General features: G+C 41.5%; 1 protein-coding gene and 1 long non-coding RNA gene across 2 annotated transcripts in view; one reads left to right on the forward strand and one right to left on the reverse strand.

Annotated features, from left to right (window-relative positions):
• The window catches only part of LOC140077938 (uncharacterized), a 28,279-nt gene extending 14,032 nt beyond the window's left edge, over positions 1-14,247 (reverse strand). Inside the window, exons 1-2 of the long non-coding RNA XR_011849863.1 lie at positions 14,179-14,247; positions 384-484 (exon numbers count right to left, since the gene is read on the reverse strand). This is a non-coding gene — a long non-coding RNA (uncharacterized lncRNA). The remainder of the gene's footprint in view (positions 1-383; positions 485-14,178) is intronic.
• A 216-nt stretch (positions 14,248-14,463) lies between these two features.
• On the forward strand, positions 14,464-24,335 carry SLC39A2 (solute carrier family 39 member 2). Its single transcript, XM_072149426.1, has 3 exons — positions 14,464-14,804; positions 16,856-16,974; positions 19,853-24,335. Exons 1-3 carry the CDS (start codon positions 14,690-14,692, stop codon positions 20,537-20,539), a joined length of 921 nt encoding a protein of 306 aa, XP_072005527.1. The 5' UTR covers positions 14,464-14,689; the 3' UTR covers positions 20,540-24,335.
• Positions 24,336-25,237: the final 902 nt, after the last annotated feature.

Raw genomic sequence — 25,237 nt, forward strand, 5'->3', positions numbered from 1 at the left:
GAGTAATGAAATGCCCAACAGCATCATCCAGTAATAAAATGACCAGCAGCCTCCCCCAGTATTGTAATACCCAGCTGCCTCCTCAATATTGAAATGCCACATGCAGCTTCCCCAAGTTATGAAATAAGCCTGAGGCAACCCTCCAGTGGTGAAATTCCCTGAAGCAGCCCTCCCCTAGTAAAGCCCCCTGAAATTAAATGCTTCAGCGGCCTCTTAGTAATGAAATGCCCTGCAGCATTCACCCCCCAGTAATGAATTGCCCTGCAACAACTCCTGCAGTATTTAAATACACTGCAGCTGCCTCCCCGGGAATTATATGCCCTTTATGGCTTCTTGAGTCCTGCAGCTTTTGTTCTATAAGAGAAATAAACTCAAATACTTACCCTCTGATGCTCCCTGAAGATCAGAGCAGGTAGAGATGTATCCATGCACTCGGCGTCATAGCGTGTAGCGGGCAGAGCTCATCGACGTGTCTCTGCTGCTCCTATACACACAAAGAAGAGAAGGATGAGGAGCCAAGTGGAGCATTGGGGAGCGTCAGAGGGCAAGTATATTGGGGAGCGTCAGAGGGCAAGTATATTTTTTATAAGCTGAGTAGAGTTTTAGCGCATTTTCTGTGCTTAAAAACTTGGCTTATGCACGAGTGTATACAGTATCTGTGTTTCTCTCAGTATTCACTTGCCGTCTTTGATAAGTCTGCAGGTTAGTAGGTAGGAACGAGGGTGATGGGTGAGCTCAGGGCCTGCTCTTTCTCTGTCTTGCCATCCTACATACTACATTATGTCTTTAGTACGTTAAGCCCTCATTGGGCTGGTCAATTGATTGCTATTCAGTTCTTATATATGTAGATTATGTGTTCCCCGTTCTTCCTCTATGTTTCGCTTGCACTCACTGACAGAGGGAAAGTGTATGAGTTTTTCACTAGAATGTTTTTTTGTAGCTGGAGGTTGGATACTAATCACTAACTTGCTTTTCCTCTTGCTGATTTGATTATATTGAACCCACTATTTGGTCTTTTATATCTCCTGTAATTGAAAAACCCTGAAAATATTCTAGAATGTTGAAACTTGGTAATTTTAGGTTTGTCTGTTACCAGCTTGCCCTGGTGATATGTGCCTAGCACCAGAGCCTAGTAAGGCTAGACTTGGGTTCATATGCTTATCATTGCCATGGCTGTTAAAACATAAAAAAAAACCCTACCCCTTAATGATCTATATATAAGGATTTTTTTTATCGTCAGCTGTGTGCATACACTGTAGGATTAATGCGAATGATGTATTCATACTGCTTCCCAATAGTTCTGTGGACTTTGACCTTTTAGACAAGGTAATCAAATACCTGGCAGCTGTATAACATACAGCTAAGTGACTAACTTTTACATTTTTATCAGATATATTTCACTCCTTTTTTCCCCATGTAAATAATTGAGCACTAACACTGATTTTTTTTTAGTCCTTATCTAATATATTCAATATTTCTCCACCCGTGTCTCTTTCCAAATCCCTAATATTAACTATTGCCATCACAGGGAAGAGAAGGCTTTTGAAAAAGTTTGAGTATAATAAATCTGATGTACATTTTGCTTGCCATGTAAACAGTACCCACCGTCTCTTCCACATTCTAAACTGCCGGTTACAGTGTGAGAACAAAGTTGCCTAAAAAGGGGCGTTTATTAAAGGATTATTTTAATAGTTTTATCAGAAAACTGGCAAACACTAGCCTGTGAGCCCTCTCCATGCACACACAGCCGACCAGTGACCTGCTATTACATCACAGGTCGTTAAAAGCTTAAACTAACTTTTGTTAAATTTCCCCTTTTTGGTTTATTTTGTGCAGTTTCTTCATAAACATGTCACCGACCTTATTATAGACAGTATACAGACAGTATAAAGATACCCTGTTTCCCCGAAAATAAGACATTTGTTTGCTCCTTAAGAGGCACTAGGTCTACTTCTCTAACATCCTTATAACTCTCCAAAATCTGAATTTCCAGCTGTGTTTCTTGTGACTCCATTTCTATTAGAATCATTGGCCCCAGTCTCTCATGTTTAGTAAAAGCACTTTCCAAAAATGACCCTTCTTATCCTGGTAGCTGCTGGTATCACATTTGCATCACAACAGTCAGTGATTTACTTCCATGAATTCTTCCCCATGTCACAACCTTCTGCAGCATCTAAAAGATTTCCTAATACTAATGTATGGTGTGGGGGGAGCTGGAATGATGGCAGCTAGGTCTTATTTTCAGGGGAGGCCTTATATTTCTAAGCCTGAACAAAATTGTACTGGGTTTTATTTTCGGGGGATGTCTTATTTTAGGGGAAACAGGGTAGTATAACATTGCTGAGGGATTTGTGGAGGCTGGAGACTTTGGCAGAGATTAATACAGTTAATAAAGAGAAATGTAGGCATCTGCTCCCTTGGTAAATACAGTTAAGTAATGTAAAACGAAAAGAATATACAGTATACTCATGATAAGTATTGCCCTCTATACATTCTAGTCAGACCACAACAATAAATATACTTCTTCACACATTTGGCACACTTTTCCACTGCTGCAAAGCTGGTATTCATTCTGAAAAAGATCCCAAATACATTTCTAGAGGAAGATAGACTACTGGTTATGTAGTCATCCAGAGTAGGGCATCCTACTAATTTCTCAAAATACACCAAAAACCAGGTTGATAGATTCATGGTTACTCCATAGGTTCTAAATAGCAATTTTCTCTCATAAATAAAGTAATACAAATAAAGCCCAGTAAAGAACTTATTCCATTGGACTAACTAACCAGCTTTGCTTTATATCTGAAATGTCTGTACCTGTCTACCCCTCTTCTCCCCACTGTATGTGTTTTGTGTCTCTGTTTGTCTTATCCTTCCATCTAATTCCACTAATATCCCCACATCCACAATCGATATTTAATGGAAGAAGTCTTCTGGGCTACCACAAATATATTCTGGAAGGTACAAGACTGCACCAACATATAAGAATTATATTCCAGCTAGCCTTTTTGCACATTTTTTGTTAGTTAACCCAGTGATCTAGCCCAGTCTAGACCGTTAGATACCGAGTGCCCAAACTACAACCAAGACCCACTAATTTATCGCAAGTGCCAACACAGACATTAAATTAATGAATAATACTCCCTGCTCTGTCACAGCTTTCATTCATATCAGCACCCCGAGGACACCAATAAAGCACAAAATAGAAGAAATTTGGATGATCATTGTAGCTTCCCTCTAGGGTCTCCTAGACAGGAAGAATTGTCATGGCCAGAGCAGGAGCTACAATGATAATCCAGATCTGTCCACACCTTCCCACTCCTTCAGTAGTCCCAGTAGCTCTGTCACATTAAAATAGCTCTATGCACAGCAAATCCTGGACTGTCTGGGACTGCAGGAAGATACCTAGAGTCATCTCTGATGATGCCTGGGTGCCCACAAAAAGGGGTCTGAGTGCAACCTCTGACACCCCTGCCATAAGTACGCCACCTATAGACCTATAGGTCTAGCCTATATCTGTCTGGTCAATGGAATAAGTTCTTTCCTGGGCTTTGTTTGTATTACTGTATATATGAGGGTAATTCCCCACATTTTATTCAATATGGATTAAAAGTTATGTTTTAAGTGGTATCTCCACATTTGTATTGTTCCCCTACTACTAATTTCTGTCCAGATAATCACTGTGGTATTGATACTGTCAGTCTAATCAACTTGCGGCTTCTCTTTATCTCTTTGGTAGATAATGTGGATTATTGCCACCTATTAGCCTGTTCTGTTATTGTACTTGTATTATGTGCAATATATGTTAATTAGAATATTTTATTATCCATAACTTACTGTTAACGTCACCTGATCGTAAGCAGGAAATTCTATTGGTTGGTGACCCACAATTTTTTTTAGGTGGAATCCCATAGATTATAAATGCATTCTGCCATGGATCTGGGGTGTTTTCTAGTCTTTTTTATGCTCTTGTCTTTTGTGGATTAGAATTATAGAGGACAACTGTGACATAGCGGAGTCAGGTATATGACAGAGCCCATGACCATTATCATCTGGGAGTGCCCTAGGGGGAACCATACCAAAGTGTTTCCCTTCCTTCATGTCAGTCCAGATGGGTGTGAAAGAGTTCCCTATGCCAGGAGACAACTACCATGAAAACCACTTGACCTCTGGACTAATATTGCAAGTGTCGGCTCCACTTTTCAGTAGGTTCCTGCGCAACAGATCCCCTGTGGGCCCTTTTGAAATGAACTCATGTGATGAGCGGCATTGAAAATTCAGAAACTTACTAATATTATCTAGTTTATCATTCCCAAATGCCCTGTCAAGGTTATTTCATATACAGCCCCCTAACAGTTTAACTATATACAGCCCCCACATGGAATCATTATTTACACCTTGGGTCATGTAAAGGTATGAGCACCACTTTATCACCAAGGCATGAATCTGGAATTTTAAAAATGTTTAGAGGAGAACCCTGATTATAGGTCTGGTTACCTTCTGCCTCTGCATAAACTAGCTAGACAGGTATGGTCTGATGCTAAAAATCTGTTAGCTATACCAGGCACCCTGGTTCATGTTCCTTTATGGTCTCACCCTGGGTTATCTCATTTTGCAGAATTTCAGGATTGGGTATAACGTGCTTTCTGGGGAGGTATTACGTTGAATACAATTACATTACACCTTTTGGCACAGTTTCCTCCAGCAGAGACAGCTTTTTCCTCTTATTGATGTTTTACACTCTCAGGGTCCCAGGGGGCTGGTTTTTGTGGGAGGTTCTACGTTACCAGTTAGAGCAAGATGGGAGGCGCCAAACCTTCTTTGTCTGATGATGATTGGGAAGTGGCACAAAAGTTTCATGCCTCTGTATCATGGGCGGGTAACAGCAAAGTGATTCAGTTGTTTATTATTCAATAATGTTACATAACAACAGGTAAGATTATGTCATATGCATAGGTCCCAGGCATCCACTTGTCACAAAGGTTGAACGCTCAGATTTTATTCACGTGGAGCTGTGACTACATCGCTTTGCTCTGGAGAGAGGTTACTTTTTTACAGTTTTCTCTCTGGACGAAATGGTTTTGGTCAACTCTACATAATCCTTGTTGGGCATAACAAGGGACCAAGATTGGACACACCATGAAACCACTTTCCTTGTAAAGACATCACTTTTTGGTGGATGTCTGACTGAGTTCCTATGATTTCTCAGTGGAAAAAATTTTGAACTAACAAAACCTTATAAGAATATAGTACATAAGCGCAGAGGCTGTCTGTATTCATTTCCAAAGGTGTGGAGGTGTGGATGGGGTACCTATGGGCTCCGGCCCATTAGCTGGACACTCTCTATTTAATAATGAGACATTTCTCTTCATTTTAATTTATTATCCTGCACAACTTGTGTGAGTTTAAAAATAATCTTTATCCAAAAGATCAATTAAACCACAACCAAATCAGATGCATTCATATGTGAATTGATATGCATAATCATTCAGCAGCTTTAAGTAAAATCCATGCTGATATGTTTTTTTAAAGTGTGTGTGGTACCAAGTTATTGCAAACATTTGGGTACTAAACAAGTAGCATAACTCTGCAGCTGATACATGTGTTCGTGTCACCTAGCAGCGTGATAACAATTTACCAAATATAACTTGTAATGTTCCCAGTTGTCCACGCATTTTAGGTTCTGTTTCACCTGACTAATGTTTGATACCTTTTGATACCGTTTTTAAGAAATAAAATTTTATGTCAAAACAGCATAAAAATATGTAACATCTTCATCTGTCTGAAAACTTATATCCTGACTATTTCATGTGTAAGGCCCAAGATCAGTATTGGTCTATACCCATCACTTTGACCTATACCCATAATCCTGAGCATCATGATTGCTAATTCTCTCCCCTAAAATCTCTGGGGATGGAGGCAGGGCTGCTTCTGCCATGAGGCGTGGTGAAGTCCCGCCTCAGGTGGCAGTTTGTGGACCCTTTTAGAGGTGGCCTTTAGCTAGCTGTTAAGTCCGTACTACCTGAAAAAATCAACTACATCGGCAAAACAGGGTTGCCTGTGTATACAGGGGGAGGCTGTGTACTTCTGGGGGAGGCAAAATTAGGGCACCTAATAAATTGTGGGTGCCATTTATACTATAATTTATTCAGTTGACTATATAAAGGATGTTTTATGTTGGGAATATCCTCTTATGAGGATAATATAAATTGCTAGCATGCTCCATTATACTGTAAGTGACTGTAGTATTTTTAGGGGTGCCACGTGAAGTTGTGCTGCATAGAGCTGAAGACGTTTGACTATAAATTCAGAAGAGAAAAACCATGGCCGGGAGAAATCGTAAAGAAATTCTCTTCCTGATGGAACAGATCATCACCTGTAAGGTATTAGGTACTAGATGTCACTAATGTCTGTGTCACTTACTGACTACTAGTGTGTAAGGTAGCATGATTGGTCACAGGGGGGCAGCATTTTCAAGTTTTGCCGCAGCCAGCAAAAAGGCTAGTATCGGCCCTGGGTGGAGGTAACCCTCTTCTCAATATAGCTTTCGGCTTCATAGATGGATCCTGCATCTTATGTTAATTTTGGCATATCCTGTGGATATTGCTGAGATGGCTATACCCCTAAACAGCTTGATGTAGATACTGCTGCTAATCTTGAAACAAACTGAATTATACTAAGGAGAGACACTTCACTGATGCAAAACTAAAATTAGATTTCTTATTAGATGCTTTGCATAAAAGGAAATTATAATAACATAATAATAATATCAGTTCCTTATATAGCTGAGGATAGGAATGTACAGCATATAATTATGCAGATTGGCATGCATGTTGTAATGAAAATATAAATTAGATATAGTCAGCCAGCTCTTGTATGTAGGCAGCCAGTCTCTGTATATAGCCAGCTAGTCCCCTTTATATAGCCAACCAGTTCCCTGTATATAGCCATCCAATCCCCTGTATATAGCCAGCCAGTCCCCTGTATATAGCCAGCCAGTCCCCTGTATATAGCCAGCCAGCCCCCTATATATAGCCAGCCAATCCCCTGTATATAGCCAGCCAGTCCCCTGTATATAGCCAGCCAGTCCCCTGTATTTAGCCAGACAGTCTCCGGTATATAGTCAGCCAGTCCCCTGTATATAGCCAGCCAATCCCCTGTATAGAGTCAGCCAGTCTCCTGTATATAGTCAGCCAACCCCCAGTATATAGCCTGCCAGCTCATGTATATAGTCAGCCAGTCCCCTGTATATAGCCAGTCAATCCCCTGTATATAGTCAACCAGCCCACAGTATATAGCCTGCCAGCCCATGTATATAGTCACCCAGTCCCAGGTATATAGCCAGCAAGCCCCTGTATATAGCCAGGCAGTCCCCTGTATATACCTAGCCAGTCTCCTGTATATAGTCAGCCAACCCCCAGTATATAGCCTGCCAGCTCTTGTATATAGCCACCCAGTCCCAGATATATAGCCAGTCAGTCCCTTGTATTTAGTCAGCCAGTCCCCTGTATATAGCCAGTAAGCCCCTGTATATAGTCAACCAGCCCCCAGTATATAGGCTGCCAGCTCATGTATATAGCCATCCAGTCTCCTTTACATAACAAGCCAGCCCCCTGTATATAGCCTGCCAGCCCCTGTATATAGCCAGCCAGCCAGCCAGCCAGGGGATTGACCGAGGGAAAATCGCAAGTAAAGGTATGTGTGGCAGTAATTTTGAAAATGTTTGAGCATTTTTCTGGCATGAACTAATAGGAAGTACAATGTTAGACTTATATTACACTAGGTATTATCATTCAGCATTAGACACATTGATAAGTTTGATGCAGTGTTTTTGGGAACCTGTCATGGCAATTTGGGACATTCGTCCTTACGGATAGTGGTTTGGTTTCCCAAATCAGCATGTAGTTTTTTAAAAAAACATTATACTCTCCTTGTCCCTTGCTCCCTTTGACAGCTGCACAATGCAGCAAATAAAGGCAATGTAGTACACCCCGGCTATATTCGCTGGATTTTCTGGGGACGTATAGATTTCAAAAAGGTCAATTTGGGACCCAAAGCCATAGGTCTATAAGGACCTGTAGTTGGTTTCTGGGTTCCATATCGACTTGACAGGTCTTCTTTAACGCCTCACATTTTTAGCGAGTTTCCGTTTAAGGGCCATAACTTTTTTTTTTGCATGCTACCTTAAATTTTTGGTGTTTTTTTTTCGGGACACATAGAGCTAGTTAAAAAGGTAATAAAAGTTTGAACATTTTTTGGAAAAGGTTTTTGTTTTGTAATTTATAGTACTTTTTAAAAAATTTTCAAATGAACTCAAAGGGGGATATTTATCATAGGCTTCTGCCTCTTGATATATCGGGCTGCCAGCAGCGCAGCGTTTATCCTGCCTGGCGTAGAAAAGGACGCAACCGGCGACTTTTCCCGTATGAAAAGTCGCTGGCAGCAGCGAGTGCACAGGCGCGGGGACTGTAACGCCCCACGCCGGCCCACTCCCGTCCGGCCGCGCCCTCCGCTGGCGTGACGGTGGCGGATTGGGGAAAATAATTGCAAAAGCTAGCAATAAGCTAGCATTTGCAATTATTTCAGGGCCTCTGCGCCACTGGCGGTGCGCAGAGGTCCTGATAAATATCCCCCAAAATGAACATCATTAATGAATTCCCTATTTTGTTTTGGTCGTTTTGATATATTTTGGGGCAGATTTACTTATCCGGTTCGTTCGCGATCCAGCGGCGCTTTCTCTTCGGTGGATTCGGGTCCGGCCGGGATTCATTAAGGTAGTTCCACCGACGTCCACCAGGTGGCGCTGAAGAGCATCGGAACGCACTCAAGTACACCGGCCTATCCTGGATGAAGGTAAGTGCAAGCTCCGCGACACTTTTGGTTTTTTAAATGCGCCGGTTTTTCCGAATCCGTCGGGTTTTCGTTTGGCCACGCCCCCGATTTCCGTTGCATGCATGCCAGCGCCGATGCGCCAAAATCCGATCGCGTGCGCCAAAACCCGGGGCAATACAGGGAAAATCGTCGCAAATCGGAAATATTCGGGTAACACGTCGGGAAAACGCGAATCGGTCCCTTAGTAAATGACCCCCAATATGTATAGTCTCGGGCAAACAGGGCCACTATGGCGATGCTTTTTGTAGTGTAGCGAGGGATTTTTTTTAATTATATGGGGAAATATCATTGGGTTTTTATGAATATTTATTAAAAGATTTTTTTTGTCTTTTTGTATTTACTTGAAAGACCACTGGGGACACTTTTTTTTTTAATTTTACTTAATTTTTTTTTTCTTTTTCAATGACCACCTGTGACTGGTCGTGCTGATCAGAACTGTACTGGGTTCTAATTAGGCCCAACAGCTCTGACTAACTCCTTTAGACCCAGTGCTCACGTGACTGCCGAGTCTATGGAGCCGGCAGCCGCGCCGGCTTTGCTCCTCTATTCATTGCGCTCATTCAGCACATTGCTGTGAGGAGCATCTCCCTTCTCCCTAGTGTCGAGACCGAGTTCTGCTCCCTCGGCTCGCGCGGACTCAGACTCCGGACCTGTTTAGACGTCAGCGGGCAGTCCTAATAGAGTTAAACTAACTTTTGTTAAAATTCCCCTTTTGTGTTTTGAAGAAACTGCACAAAATAAACCAACCTTATTACAGACACCTTGAGGAGAACATTTTAAGACTAGTGTTTTGCACGTCAGGTTTAGCCAATCGGCTCTGCCTGCCCTGCTCTCCACCCTATTACTCACAATATGACGTGCAGTGCGGAAAAGGTTAAAAAGTGGCAGGTTGGGTGTAATGAAAGTGGGCCACTGGATTTTTTGTAGTCTTCAAACTCTCGGCTTCGGTACATAATTATTGTGGGAACTATTAACACTGAATATCATTTAAAAATATTAGTAGAGTTGAATTTTAATATCTGCAAATTATATTAATCTATTTAAAGTAGTCAACATTAAGGAGGATAGTGTCTTGGGCAGAGATTAATGTAGTTATTAAAGAGAAATGTAATGTTATGCAAAAAGGTCAAGGCATCTGCTGCCTACGTAAATAATACGGTTATGCAATGTAAAACAAAAGGAATATACAGTATACTCATGATAAGTATTGTCCTCTATACATCCTAGTCAGACCACAACAATAGATATACTTCTTCACACATTTGGCACTCTTTTTTTACCAAAGCTGGTATTCATTCTGAAAAAGATTCTAAATACTTTTCTAGAGGAAGACAGACTACTGGTTATGTAGTAATCTGAAGTAGGGCTACTTTCTGTCCAGATAATCACCTCGGTATTGATACTGTCAGCCTAATCAACTTTCAATCATTTTCCCTGTAAATACATCACTATTTCTCAGTGGAAAACATATATACAGAGAAGCCACTGGTCATCTCGTCAGTCAGTGGGCAGATTCTACAAGACCCAATCCTGTACCGCACTGAACCCCTATGCCTATTCAATTTACGTACTAACCCGGTGCGCATCTTATGTTCTTCTGGGCCTTCCATGGTTACAGGACCACCCACCGGTGCGTGACGTGCAGACGGGTGAGGTTCTCCGCTGGGGACCGGAATGTCAGTCACGTTGTCTGGAACTGCCTTGTTCTGTCCCTGCCGTTTCACTTCCAAAGTCCTCCAAGCCTCTGGTGAGCCTTCCTGCTCCATATACAGACTTTGCCAATGTTTTTTCATAGAAGCAAGCAGAGATTATGCCACCAAACAGACCCTATGACTGTCCAATAGACTTGATTCCGCCGCATCCCCTCCATGAGGTCGAGTGTACCCCCTATCTGTTCCTGAAACTGCAGCCATGTCGGCCAATGTAAAGTAAAACCTGCAGAAGGGCTTTATATGCAAGTCTTTGTCCCCTGCTGGTGTGGGACTCTTCTTTGTGGCCAAATAGGATGGTTCTATCTGTCCGCGCATCAATGAAAAACCGCAACCCACTACCCCTGATCATGGATCTGTTTGATCGTCTACGCGGTACCAAGGTTTTCACCAAGTTGGACCTGATGAATGGAAAATGCCTTCAATACTCGAGATGGGTACTTTGAATACCTTGTTATGCCCTTTGGACACTGTAATGCACTGGCGGTGTTCCAGGAGTTTGTCAACAACATATCCCGACTTACTTTATACCTGTGTTGTGGTCTACTTAGACAATATCCTGGTGTTCTCTGCGGACACTGAATCCCATCGGGTCCCTGTACGGCAAGTTCTCAGGTGCCTATTACTACCGGCAGTTTATCCCACATTTCTCCACCCTTGTATCTCCCATTGTGGCGCCGACCAAGAAGAACACCAACCCTAGGCACCGGCCTCCGGCGGCTAAAGGCGCTTTCACAAAGCTAAAATCTGTCTTTTCATCTGCTCCCTTCCGATCCGGCCTGACTCTGAGAAACCGTTCCTGCTACAGACTGACGCCTCATCCATTGGTGCTGGAGCCGTTCTCACCCAGAAGGGGCCCAAAGGCCGAACTCTCACCTATGGGTTCTTTTCCAAGACCTTTTCAGCTGCAGAAAGGAACTACTCTATTGGTGATCGGGAGCTTCTGGCTATTAAACTTGCTTTGGAAGAATGGCGTTATCTTCTGGAGGGTGCTCGTAATCCAGTCAGTATCTATACTGATCACAAAAATCTCCTGTACCTCCAGACTGCTCAGTGTCTCAATCTAAGACAGGCTCGTTGGTCTCTCTTCCTCTCCCGTTTCAACTTTCTGATACATTTCCATCCTGAAGAAAAGAATAATAAGGCCGATGCTCTCTCTCGTGCCTCAAATGTTGTTGGGGAAGATCCTGCTCCCAGACATATCGTTCCTCCTGAATGGCTGGTTCTTGCTGCTCCTTTGGACCTTCAGCAACTTCCTCCTGGCAAGACGTATGTCCGACCTGACCTTCGGAAAAGGATACCGACTTTGGGTCATTGTTCTCATGTGGCTGAGCACCCTGGGGTGCAGCGCTCTGTCGCTTCATTCCCCGTTTCTACTGGTGGCCAGATATGGTCAAGGATGTACAGGATTTTGTGGGCTCCTGCACTTCCTATGCCCGAAACAAGCCATCTCATCTTAAACCTGCTGGTCTTCTTCTGCCGTTACCGATACCCAGCTGGACTCACGTGGCAATGGGCTTTATCACCGATCTTCCATCTTCCTCGGGTAATACCGTCATCTGGGTGGTAACAGACTGGTTCTCCAAGATGTCCCACTTCGTTTCTCAGCCAGGCCTGCCGTCGGCTCCACGCCTTGCTAGCCTGTTCTTCCTGCACATCTTCCGGCTTCATGGACTTCCCTTGCACATTGTCTGGAAATGTGGGGTCCAGTTTGTTTCCCGTTTATAGCTATCCCTGTGTGGTCAACTACAAGTGAAGCTGGACTTCTCATCTGCTTACCATCCTCAGTCCAATGGACAAGTTGAGAGGGTTAATCAGTCCCTAGGCTGCTATCTCTGCCATTTTGTCTCCGCCCGACAGGACGACTGGTCCACCCTGCTACCATGGGTGGAATTCTCCTACCACTCTCAGGACTCTGAATCTGCCGGCTCCACTCCTTTTTTTATCTTGAAAGGACAACATCCTCGTCTACCTCTCCCTCTTCCTGAGAGCTCTGATGTCCCTGCCATGGATTAATTGGTTCGAAACAAATCCAGGCGGACAAGAAGCGCAGGTCTCCTCCAGTCTTCTCCCCAGGTGACAAAGTATGGCTGTCTTCTAGGTACGTCTGTTTGAAGATTCCCAGTTATAAACTTGGTCCTCGATTCCTGGGTCCATTTGAAGTACTGAAGCACATCAATCCTGTGGCATATAAGCTTCACCTTTCTCCCACCATGCACATCCCGAACTCCTTCCATGTCTCCCTCCTGAACCGCTTCTCCTGACATGTACCTCCTCCCACTCCTGAGGCTGACGCAACTGATATCTATGAGGTAAAGGAGGTCCGGGATATGAAGTTGGTCAGAGGAAAGAGGTTCTTTTTCATCAACCTGAAGGGGTTTGGTCCGGAGGAGAGGTCCTGGGAGCCTGAAGCTGCTTCGGCGCTGTGCCGAAGCAGCTACAGCTATAAACTTTAAAAAGTGTTAAAACTGCGATACAGCGGTTAATAACACTAACGAAAGTAAGCACCTGCACCAGCTCACCCTGAGCTGGTGCTCGGTATTTACAGCTTACCCCTACCATTTCAACTGGTAGGTTTCCTTTAAGTAAAATCCATGCTGATATGTTTTTTAATGTGTATGGTACCAAGTTATTGCAAACATTTGGCTAACATATAGCATAAATCTGCAGCTGATACATGTGAATATGTCAGCTAGCAGCATCAAAACATTTGAGTTGTCCATTCATTTTAGGTCCTGTTTCACTGTACAAATGAATGATAATTATTTTATGGAATAAAATTTAACATCAAAACAGCATAAAAAATATGTAGCATCTTCATCTGTCTGAAAACTTAGATCCTGATTCCTGACCATTTAATTTGAAAGCACCAAGATCAGAATTGATTACAGTGGATAACAGAAGGTGTTCACTTTGACCTATACCCCTCATCCCTAGCATCATGATTGCTAATGCTGATGATTAAAATCTTTTGGCATTATTAGCTCTTTTTTTAATATTCTCCTAAATCCCATAGAATTGAACAAAGATAAAGTTGTGCAAGTGTCTCTCCAATCTCTAGAGTCAGGTGGAGGGACCCCTCTTCTTAATATAGCTCTGGGTTTCACAGATCAAACCTGTATTTTATTGTAATATTGGCATACCCTGTGGATATGCCATCAATTTCTGAGATGGCTATACCCCTTAACATCTTGATGTATATACTGGTGGTAATCTACAAAAAAACTGAAAAGAAAGACACTCAAGGAATTAAGGAAAGACTCTTCACTGACACAAAACCAAAATTAGATTGCTTAATTAGATGCTTTGCATAAATGGAACGTATATTAACCCAATTATGTCAGTTGCCTATGTAGCTGAGGACATTGATCAAGTAACATGACATAAAGCAAGTTATATGTAGGAATGTACAGCATATAATAATAAGGTTGGCATGCATATTGTAATGAAATTATTGATTACATCATATTGCTTTTAAATGTTAGATTAGTTCTCTAAATATTACATTAGATATTCCCTATATAGTATAAGGAAAAGAATAGTATAAAAATATTATAAAGAAAACTATTCACTGTACCTTTGACCACACATGTGCCTTTCAGTGTGTTATCTACCTGCTTCAGAAGCAGAGAAAGGCCAACTTGTCCTCAATGAGTATTTAATAATGACGCTAGCAAACAAAGAATATTGACACTTGAGCCACTACTTGGCATTCACCAGTTTTCCAGGATTTTTAATGAGTCACTGTATATTGGGAAAGCTCAACAGACAGGTCACTTGTCTAGAGATTGACAGAAGGAGTGGTAGACTTGGTGATAGTATTTAAAGAATTACGAGTATCAGGAAACAGTGAAGAGGAGGAGGAGAGGAGAGGAGGAGAATACACTACAAGGAAATCAATCTGAGAAATAACATTATATATCAAAGAAAGAAGGTAGAGAAGGAATGTGAAAATGGAAAACCAAATATTATGAAGTGAATGCCTTCATTTGTGGCGAGCAGGAAAAGTGTGACAGAAAGTGAGTGACCAACAATTGGAACAAATTTTGTAGAAGAAAAGACGGCAGTACATCATACCAAACAGCATCATGGATCAGCTTCTGGATGTGAAAGTTGGATGCCTGGTGGCACTTCTGTTCCTGACACTGATTTGCGGTTTTGCCCCTCCCTTTCTCAATTGGTATATGAAAAGCAGGATTACAGGTACAGAGTTAATTATATATTTTTTATATATAAAAGCATACAAAACAACCTAATTTATTCCAATGAGATACTGAGATATTCAACATAGCTTCTCCATGTTTACACCTATGAAAATGTAAATCAGCAGAACTTTACCAGGAGCTAACAATGTAGGAAAAAGCTTCATCAAGTGAAATGAAATGTTATGAAATATGAAATTGGGCTGAATCCAGCAGCTCATCCCCATGTATTCCTCACAGTTTTCTAGATCTCTGCTTGCTGTCATTCTATAGAATGCTTCATTGTTACTTCCAGTGGACAGAAATCTGACCATGGTTACACAGGTGCACAGCTTGTTATATCACACAGCTCTGATGACTCTCTGTGATACTAACAAGCCGTGCACCACGGCTGTGCACCACAAGTTGCGCACCACAAGTTGCGCATACATGGAAAAGTCATAAAAAGTAAAAAAAAAAAATGTGCGTTTTTTTCTGCACTTAACATTTGAGAGAAAAATAAAGCTAAATCCCCCCAATTGGTAATTATTAGAGATGAGCGAGCACTAAAATGCTCGGGTGCTCGTTACTCGAGCCGAACATTTCCCGATGCTCGAGTGCTCGTTTCGAGTAACGAGCCCCATTGAAATCAATGGGAGACCCAAGCATTTTTCAGTAAAATTATAACCTGAACGAGCACTGTTCAGTGCAGATGTTTTCACTGAAAGAACACAGTGAAAGAACACTGCAGAACAGATTGCAGATTGTGAACATCTGCGATCTGCTCCGGAGACACGCGTGCAGAACGGTGTTCTCAGCAATAGTATTTGAAGAACAATATGTGTAGAGAACAACTTGCAGATGTTTCCAAACATCTGCAAATTGTTCTTCACACATATTGTTCATCATGACTTCTTGTTCTTGTTACTGGGTCCGTTCCGTGATGCCCGCTCCGCTCCGTGATGCCCGCTCCTCCATGCCCGCTCCGATCCTCCATGCCCGCTCCGCTCCAGCCCAGCTACACTCCGTGATGCCCGCTCCAGCCCCGCTCCACTCTGTGATGCCCGCTCCAGCCCCGCTCCACTCCCTGATGCCCGCTCCGCTCCGTGATGCCCGCTCCAGCCCCGCTCCACTCCATGATGCCCGCTCGGCTCTGTGATGCCCGCTCTGCTCCATGATGCCCTCTCCTCCATGCCCGCTCCGATCCTCCATGCCCGCTCCACTCCGTGATGCCCGCTCCACTCCGTGATGCCCGCTCCAACCTTGCTCCGTTCCATGATGCCCGCTCCGCTCCGTGATGCCTGCTCCACTCCGTGATGCCCGCTCCAGCCCCGCTCCGTTCTGTGATGCCCGCTCCAGCCCCGCTCTGTTCCGTGATACCTGCTCCGCTCCGTGATGCCCGCTCCAGCCCCGCTCCACTCCGTGATGCCCGTTCCATCCCCACTCCGTTCTGTGATGCCCGCTCCGCTCCGTGATGCCCGCTCCTCCATGCCCGCTCCGATCCTCCATGGCCGCTCGCTTCGCTCCTCCATACCTGCTCGGTGATGCCCGCTCCGCTCCACTTCAGCCTCCGCTCCTGCATGCCTGATCCAGCGTCGGCGCTCGTGTCTTTGGCTAAGTTAGCAGATGTTCGGAACATCTGCAATGTGTTCTTCACTGTGTTTTTCACTTAAATGATCCTGTGTTCACTGTTTTAATTGTATTCTTCACTGTTCTTCACTGTCTTTTCTTAATTAAATGCTCGATCTCGAGCAGGGGAAAAACTCGTCAGAGCAACGAGCCGTTCCGAGTACTCTAATACTCGAACGAGCATCAAGCTCGGAGGAGTATACTCGCTCATCTCTAGTAATTATTGATTAAAATAAATGCTCTAAAATACACTAATTTCTTGGATTTCAGTAGCCAATAATATTGGCATTCTGACAGCTCAAATGTCTGTAGTGGAAAATATATCCTGGGCTTTCCAGGAATTCAAATATTTTACCCACATTGCCAAATCTTTCCAGATGATTCAGTTGCTGAAGAGTAATATATTTTGGCTTTAATTCTCACTTGACTCATTATTTTCCACAGCGACCTATGAAATAATAATTTGCTTGATCAGTTCTTTTGCTGCTGGCATTTTCTTGGGTGCCTGCCTGCTTCATGTTGTGGCAGATGCCCTCACAGATATTGCGACAGAACTTGCATATGTAAGTATGACGTTATTATATAAAAATTTCAAAACTTTATAACCTTCTGAAATGGCAGTTTCACACCCAGGTTGTTCTGAGCCCTAAAGTTCACAGCAAATTTTTTTCCCACAAAAGACTTACGCTATTCCATATTATTTCCATATTATATATTACATTTAACACACAGCAAAAATACCTTCTATCTTTCAGACACAGGCATTTTAGGAAGTAGAATTTTTGTTAACTTCAGGATTCTTTATGATTACTCATGAAACAAACAATATCAATTATTTACTGAAAGTGGACAATCCCTTTAATAGTGGTAAAATCCTGAAAAGTTTGAAAAGCCGACGATAGTGTGATCCACGGGACCCTTATTAAATAAGTACCATTGTGGAAGTTGGTAGCCTGCTCAGGGTAATCACAATAAGGCATAGCAGAGAGTTAAGACCTTGAACTTGAAGTGTTTATTACATAAAGGGGTTATTAATCTGAATGGCTCTATGTAAAGCTACTGCTGGAGGAATTAGGCGGCTTCCTGAAAACAGCTAATCACCATTGATTATTGACTTTTATATTACATTCGATTATGCTTTTCTTTAGATTTAAAATTAAACATTCATATCTGAAAGCATACATTTAACTTGCCACTGATAAGATATCACTCTGCATTAACTTATATAAGAAAAAAAAGTCATTGAAAATGTCATAAACTTTGAAAATATATTTTTAGAATAGAAAATGGAACCCTCATAAGTAAAAGAAAGTACGCTCTTTGAATTCATGTTTCCTGTATCAGGATATTACTAAAACATCCTATTGTTAAAAGGTCCTAAAATTAGGTAAATACAACATCAGGATAAAAAAACAACACACAATAGATTTTGCAATGTAATTTATTTATGGGAAACCAGGAGGAGGGGGAGACAGTGTAACAGCCTGTGAAGCCGCAGTGTGGAGGGGCTCTGCCCCCTTCCCCAGAACCCTCCTGGCTCATTAGCATTAGTTTAAAAGTTGTTTTTAGAAAGAAGGAGGCCATGGATAACAAATATAAGAAGATCACCCAAAGTTACTGTGTCTGAATCTATGAGTAAGTGTCCCTGTTTTATCATGCTTGTTTATGAGATTTCTATTTAATTAACATCTAATTAGCAGCCAGGAGCTGCTAATTAAATGACCTTCATTATCTGATCATCAGCAACTGTGACTACTCCTATTAAAGCAGAAGTTTCAGTACTTTGATGGTATAAAGCATTCAGGCATGTGTTAAAGCCAGGGAGAAATATATAGCAATGATCTAAGAGAAGCAATGGTTACTGGCCATCCATATGGAACTTTGATATAAGTCTATTTCCAAACAATATTAAGTCTGTCATTCAGTGCAAAACAAGCAGTGAGATGATTTACTAGTGGAAACCTGTCACCAGATTTTACACCCTTAAGACTACTGACCCCCGTAGCTGGGTTATGAAACATCCTTTTCAGAATTCCCTCTTTATGTGAAATCTCAATTGTTTACTTATAAAAAAAAACTCCTCCAAAGTCATGTGAAAATTAGCTGAGAAGAGCCACATTTTGCCAGAGCTGAGGCTGCAGTAGGAGTGACACTACAGATACTTCTATTTTCGGTTGTATAGTATAACAAAAACATGCTAGATGTGTCATATCCAAGAAAAGAAATTGACCTAATAAACCACTACCAATATGTTGTCAAGTAGCTGAACACCTTCAAGATCATGTTTCTTTTATGACCCAGTGTGGTGGTCTCATCCAGAAAATCAACTTTCAAGTGAGATGTAAATTGGTTGTAAAGTCAAGGAGGCGGAGAGTATAACACTGAAGTTATGTTCTCTCTTCCTCAGAAAGCCCATTCACTTTAATTGATGGTCCTGCATCCAGAATCATCACCAACCACTTCTCATGAAGACCGATTTATGATGTCGATCACAGAAGAGCAGGCGATCAGAGCTCCCCACCTTAACTTCAGTGTTATACTCTCCGCCTCCTTGACTTTATACACCCAATTTACATCTTACTTCAAAGTTGATTTTCTATGTGATGCCACCACACTGGACCATTAAAGAAACAAAAACTAGAAGGTATTAGGCTGTTTCACAATATACTGGTAGTGGTTTATTAGGCCAATTGTTGATGACTGGTTCCCTTTAAGAGTGCTTATTTCTTGAACTCATCAACACATAGTTATTAAAAAACGCATATCTGTCCTCTGCATTACAGTGTCTATGGGAACCTGTCACCAGTGAAAACTAGCCATCTGGTGACAGATTCCCTTTAACGATCTGAAAGACGAGATTCTTATATTTAATATAGGTAAAATGGTGACATTTCACATAATAGGGAAATCTAGATAGGACATTACACTAGGACATACACTAGCTGAGGGCACTGGTAGTTTAATGTTAATTTACATACATGATTATTAGAAAAAGGTTGACTGCTGCTCACTAGTTTAAAATGATTTCCTTTTCTTTCCGAAAATAACATGTAAGAATGGCTTAGGTTGGCTAAGTTTCATTTCAACAAACCACAAGCACCGTTATGGGTTAAGATTTGGCCTTATTTTACCACAGGCATGTGGGGCCACCTATTGAATGGCTTGGACAATGATACCAAGCATGCTAGCCAATCTACAGATTTAAACGGAAGCAACACTGTAAAGAAGATAAGATGTGAGAGAATGATAAAACCACAGAGAAAACAATTATGTCATGTGATTGCTGATAAAGATATTGCTTCACGCCATAAATTAGTACAAAGTGTTATTTTAAATCCATAATTTTCATATGCATTATCTCAACAAATAATGTATGTAGACTAAGCATTCTGAAAATAAAAATGATATAATCTGTATATTTATATGTTTTCTTTTCCACAGATTAATTATCCAATGGGAGAGCTGATCTTGTCTTTTGGCTTCTTCTTCGTCCTTTTCATTGAACGCATTGTTCTTCAAATTTCTATGCGCTCCCAGAGTTCAAGTCATGATGGAATTCCATTGCCATCTACTCCAACATCCCCCGAGGCAAATTTCTCAGAAAAAAGTGAACCTCCAAGTGAAATAGCAATGCCACCTGAAGATCCACATAATCATATCCATCCTAATACGTATTCCCTTTCCTCTTTCCGTTCCTTGATCCTGTTTTGCTCCCTTTCCGTCCACTCAGTGTTTGAAGGTTTAGCTATTGGTCTTCAGTCAAAATATGCCAGTGCTCTTGAAATTGCAATTGCTGTTCTCATCCATAAGGGCATCATTGTCTTTAGCCTTTCACTCAAGCTAGTGCAAAGCATGGTAACACCAGTCTGGTTGGCAATTTACATAATAATCTTCTCACTCATGTCTCCCATTGGTATTACAATTGGTATTGTTGTTACACTGAAGAAGAGCACTGTTGTTACTGTAGTACAGGCTATTCTGGAAGGCATTTCATCAGGAACCTTTGTGTATGTTACCTTTTTGGAAATTCTTCCTGCAGAACTTAATACTGGGTCAAAACCACTTCTTAGGCTTTGTTTTATTGTTATTGGTTTTACGATAATGGCAGTAATAGCTATTTGGGCCTGAGAATCTAAAGTGCCTGTCAGGTGTAGATTCTACTGCTTTCGGCCGACTTCACATTTTCTGGTACAGTTATGATACCCTTCTGATACAAGGAATCAGCATTTAATTGCAGAAATGTCTAGCACACATTGACCATACATTTACATTTTATGACCATTTAATTGAGAACCAAGTTACTGCCTACAAGGTTGCAGCTAAAATGAATAGTAAAAGTGTGCTAAACTTTACTGAAATCATATGCAGTTAACTACACTACAGACATAACTAATACACGAGGGGAGATGAACTAATACTGTCTAAATGATTCAGATTATTCAGCTCATTATTCAGATCCAAGTGATTGTTGACTTTAGTATACTATCCGTTTTTTTTGCAGGTAGCATACTAACCCATTGATTTCTATGGGTCTGTTCACATGTACCTTTTTTTTTTACGATGTGCAGACTGTGAGAAAAAAATAGCAGCATGCAATATCAGGCCGGGGCACACCCTCATACCCTAGTGCTGTGTTTGTAAATGCAGTGCTAGCGGTACGTGTGACCGCACACTTAAACTGTGGCAGATACTGATCATAAATCTGGCTCAGTTTAAGCCTACCTGCATATTATGAAGACTTTTGGATGTGTGCTTGTCATTGTTTCAACAGTTTTCACATGGACGTGGACCGCCCAAACGCAAAGGTTTTTTTGTGTCCTGTATAACTGCACACGTCCTGTGCACGTAGACTTTAGTGCAATTTTACATCTCCGATTTGTTGGCTTCATGCCGGAACAAAAAAAGCAAGATTTAGGACACATTAGCACATTTTTTTGCTGCATGGTATGCCCCAACTAAGACCACCTCTCTTTTCCATGCAAGTGATAAAAGTGACCAAAAACTGTGTAAATAGGCACATAAGACGACCTTCATAATAAAGTCCCTACCCATCCAGAACCGCCAGATAAAGTGCATATAATTCTATGTCAGGCCCTGCCTGGTGTTGAATTCTGCTATTACTTAGCGACTGTTTAACATGAAACAGTTGTAGCAAGTATCGGCAGTGCACCTCTCCACGCGTCTCCATGCCTACATGCGTTGAGACAGAGTGAAGAATGAAATAATCGCAATTGTTGAGAGTTCGCTTGTAATTGCGATTATCTCAGTACTTGTACAGGCAGTCTCCTACTTAAGAACACCCAACTTACAGACGACCCCTAGTTACAAACCGACCTCTGGATGTTGGCTATTTACTATACTTTAGTACTAGGCTACAATAAACAGCTGTAACAGTTATCAAAAGTGTCTGCAATTAAGCTTTATTGTTAATCCTGGTTCTGAGGACAACCCAACATTTTTAAAATCCAATAGTCACAGAGACCAAAAAAAATGTGTCTGGGGTTACAATTATAAAGTATACGGTTCCGACTTACAAACAAATTCAACTTAAGAACAAACCTACAGAACCTATCTTGTACGTAACCCGGGGACTGCCTGTACACCACAAAACTGGAATACAGATCCTGATAAATCTCCCCCATAGACAGCTAAGCATTGAGTCAGAATTTTGGTGCATATTTCTTTGTAAATGTTCCTCATTGTGTGGCCGTGTTATTCCCTTAATGAGAGGGGGCATGGCAAAAACATTCCCTCTATAAATCCTTTTCTCATGTCGTACCCCTTTAGATTATACTTCAAACATAACATTTGGTACTATTTATACTGTACCAAGGGCCTGTCTTTAAACCTTTTCCCAAAGTGTTAGGGAATTCCCCTGTATGTACTGTACCTTTTCAAAGTAACACTGCTGACATCGTGATGATCTAATTTTAGAATTCCATAGTTTTAATAGCTTTGCTCATTAGTTTACACATCAGTAAACAATGCAGCACTACTCCCAAATCAATGCACATATTTAGTTTCATGCCCCAGTTGGCCGTATTACTAACATCCAGTGCCCTCATAAAGGGAACCAGTAATCTTAATGTTTCCATTGATAGATTTATTGATTTAGTTTACCCTAACTAACTGCACTTATGGCTGCAATTTTCTCCTGCATACACTGTGGAGAATATAGAATACTGCTGCTTCTATCTCCTCCTGCTTTAACTACATAGCACTGACCATGGGTGTAACTGCCAATGTAGCAGCCATACATAGCAGTTGATGTGCGTCCCAAGGTGTCAGGAGGTTACAGCAGTGTAGTCTAGTTGCACACACACAGGAAGAAATAGTCAAGGAGACAATATTGTAGATGGCCTTTAACATATTATGATAGGGGTACTGTAGATGTACGAGTATGTGTTTTATTTTTAACTAGCTGTAGTCCCCCCACGTTTCCTGGGATAGTAAATAACAGCTCGTAGCTATCACAAAATAGAATGGGTTAACAAAAAATATTTTATATCTATCTTTATTCATCTAGAGATCTCTCTTGATGGGGGTTATAGAGCGCTCTTCATGAATCTGACAGGGCCCTACCAGGCACAAAAATTTGCAGGCTGCAGCGAGTGTGCAGGCGCGTGGACAGGAACGCCCCGCTTCTGCCCACTCACCGCTGTCTGCGCCCCCTTTATCATAGATGCTAGAAATAGGCTACCATTTGCAATTATTTCAGGGCTTCCATGCCACTGGCGTAGTGGAGGAGCCACTGTCTCTCTCTGTTTGTCTGTCTGTTTTTCTGTCTGTCTCTATCTCTATCCATATTGCCTCACATTTTACTTCACATCTTACCTCACACATAAGCTGTCTTACACTCATTGGGGGATATTTATCAGGGCCTCTGTGCTAGCACTTGCAATTATTTTCTCCAATCTGCTACCATCATGTCAGTGGGGCGTGAAGGGGGTAGAGGGGGAGGAGGGAACGTGGCCAGGCGAGCAGAGGAGATTCTTTTAGCGGACATACATACACTCACTCAGCTTTATAAGCTGCTAAACTTGCTAAGCTGAATCCTTAATTCCTAGCCTGTGGAGTTAAGAAGGCCCAACTACAATTTTGCTATGGGACCCAGCATTTCCTACCTATAGCCATGGCACTGAACATGCACTTTTTGTTGAACAGACTTCTGCTATTTGACATGATTGCTGGGTGTCATGGTGTTAAGAAGAGCTGCTGGGTCTCATCAGAGCCATCACAGCTCTGCTCAAGACTTCTCCCCTCAGAGGGGCATGTTTCCCCCACAAATGGGGCTCATTTATCAATTAGAAAAAGCTTAAATACAGCCACAGAACAATTTAAACCTCAGCTTCCTAAAACACTTTGAACATAATCTATAACAATGGTGCTTTTCAAGTTTGAGTGGAGTAAGACTTAAAGTGTGACTAAATGTTTGATAAAATCGCATGAATAAATAGTACAGATGATAATAGTAAGCTCTGTAATATTAAAGAAAAATGTTCCTGTGTCCCACTTTTCCCTGCCTTTCTTCCTGTTTTAGCAATGTATATAAATAGGCTTTCCATATTGTTCACAGACTGACAGCCCATAGATAAGGAACTGATAGTTTTAATGATTTAACTCTTTACAGAAAATATGTGAACAGACTTATCTCCTTACAGAGCTGTCCTTACCTAATTGTTTTATGGACTTGAGAAGGCTTTCAGACACAATTCTCTCTACAGGGAGAAAAAGGAGCAAACATGAGAAGTTTATTACAATGTTTACTATTATCACGTACTTTTTATATCTTAATTTAAAAAAATCTTCATTTGTTTAGTTACATTTTAAACATACATGTTTTTTTATTGATCAGCATAACTAATTTTTAATTTTAACATGTTACAAAGTTCATTTTATTATATAAAAGTGACGTCAAAAAGCATTGTTTTGCAGTGAATGTTTATTAATAATATGTCTGATGCTTTTCACTAATGTGTTTTTATTAACACCAGACAAAAATATACCACAATAAAAAAAAATCACTTAAAATGTATCAGTTTAAATATGATACCAAATAACATATTGATGTGCATTTGACAGCATAAAGGGAATGTGTCTCCATAAAATTTAGGATAGATAGGGTTTATGCGTACTGATCACTGGTTGACTGGGTACTCGAAAGGTCAATTCACATAGCAAAAAAATTTGTCCATTGGGACATCTGTACCCATTAGTCAATAAAACTTAACTTTTATTTATGTATCGGGGCTATAGCTAAAGGATCCCTGAAATAGCTATAGCCCCGGTACCCCTGAGGACGCCACTCCACGTGGCGAAACATGTCGGGGGGGCTACTGTGTGAATGTTTTTAGAATCATCAGTTCATTTAGGCAACTTTAAAATTGTCGTACGATTGTGTGATGGCAGTGAGTGCTTAGACAATAGGGCAAGTGTACAGGAATCCTCCCTTCCCCTCTCCCCTCCTCCCCTTAGCACGCTTAGTCTTAATGTCAGAGTTCTTGTGCACTCAACTAGACCTCGTATGGTGCGATCTTTAAAGGGGAAGAGTCTATGTGGGATAGGGTCCGTACACCTATAGAGCAGTAGCTCCACTCCGTGACTACCTCAGCGGTCACGTATGAGAGCCATAACGGAGCAGCACGATCGTCACACACCCAAATATACATTACTGTGGGGCATTTCTGTTGTTGTATATGCCCTCGACTATACTGCTTCTAGTAACGACCATTTCGAACTGTTTGAGAAATTTTATACATTTTCTTTTTTGGTTGGTCCACCTTTTAAGTACATAAATAAAAGTTAAGTTTTATTGACTAATGGGTA

Source organism: Engystomops pustulosus, chromosome 1, assembly GCF_040894005.1.
Source record: "Engystomops pustulosus chromosome 1, aEngPut4.maternal, whole genome shotgun sequence".
NCBI classification, from domain to species: Eukaryota; Metazoa; Chordata; class Amphibia; order Anura; family Leptodactylidae; genus Engystomops; species Engystomops pustulosus.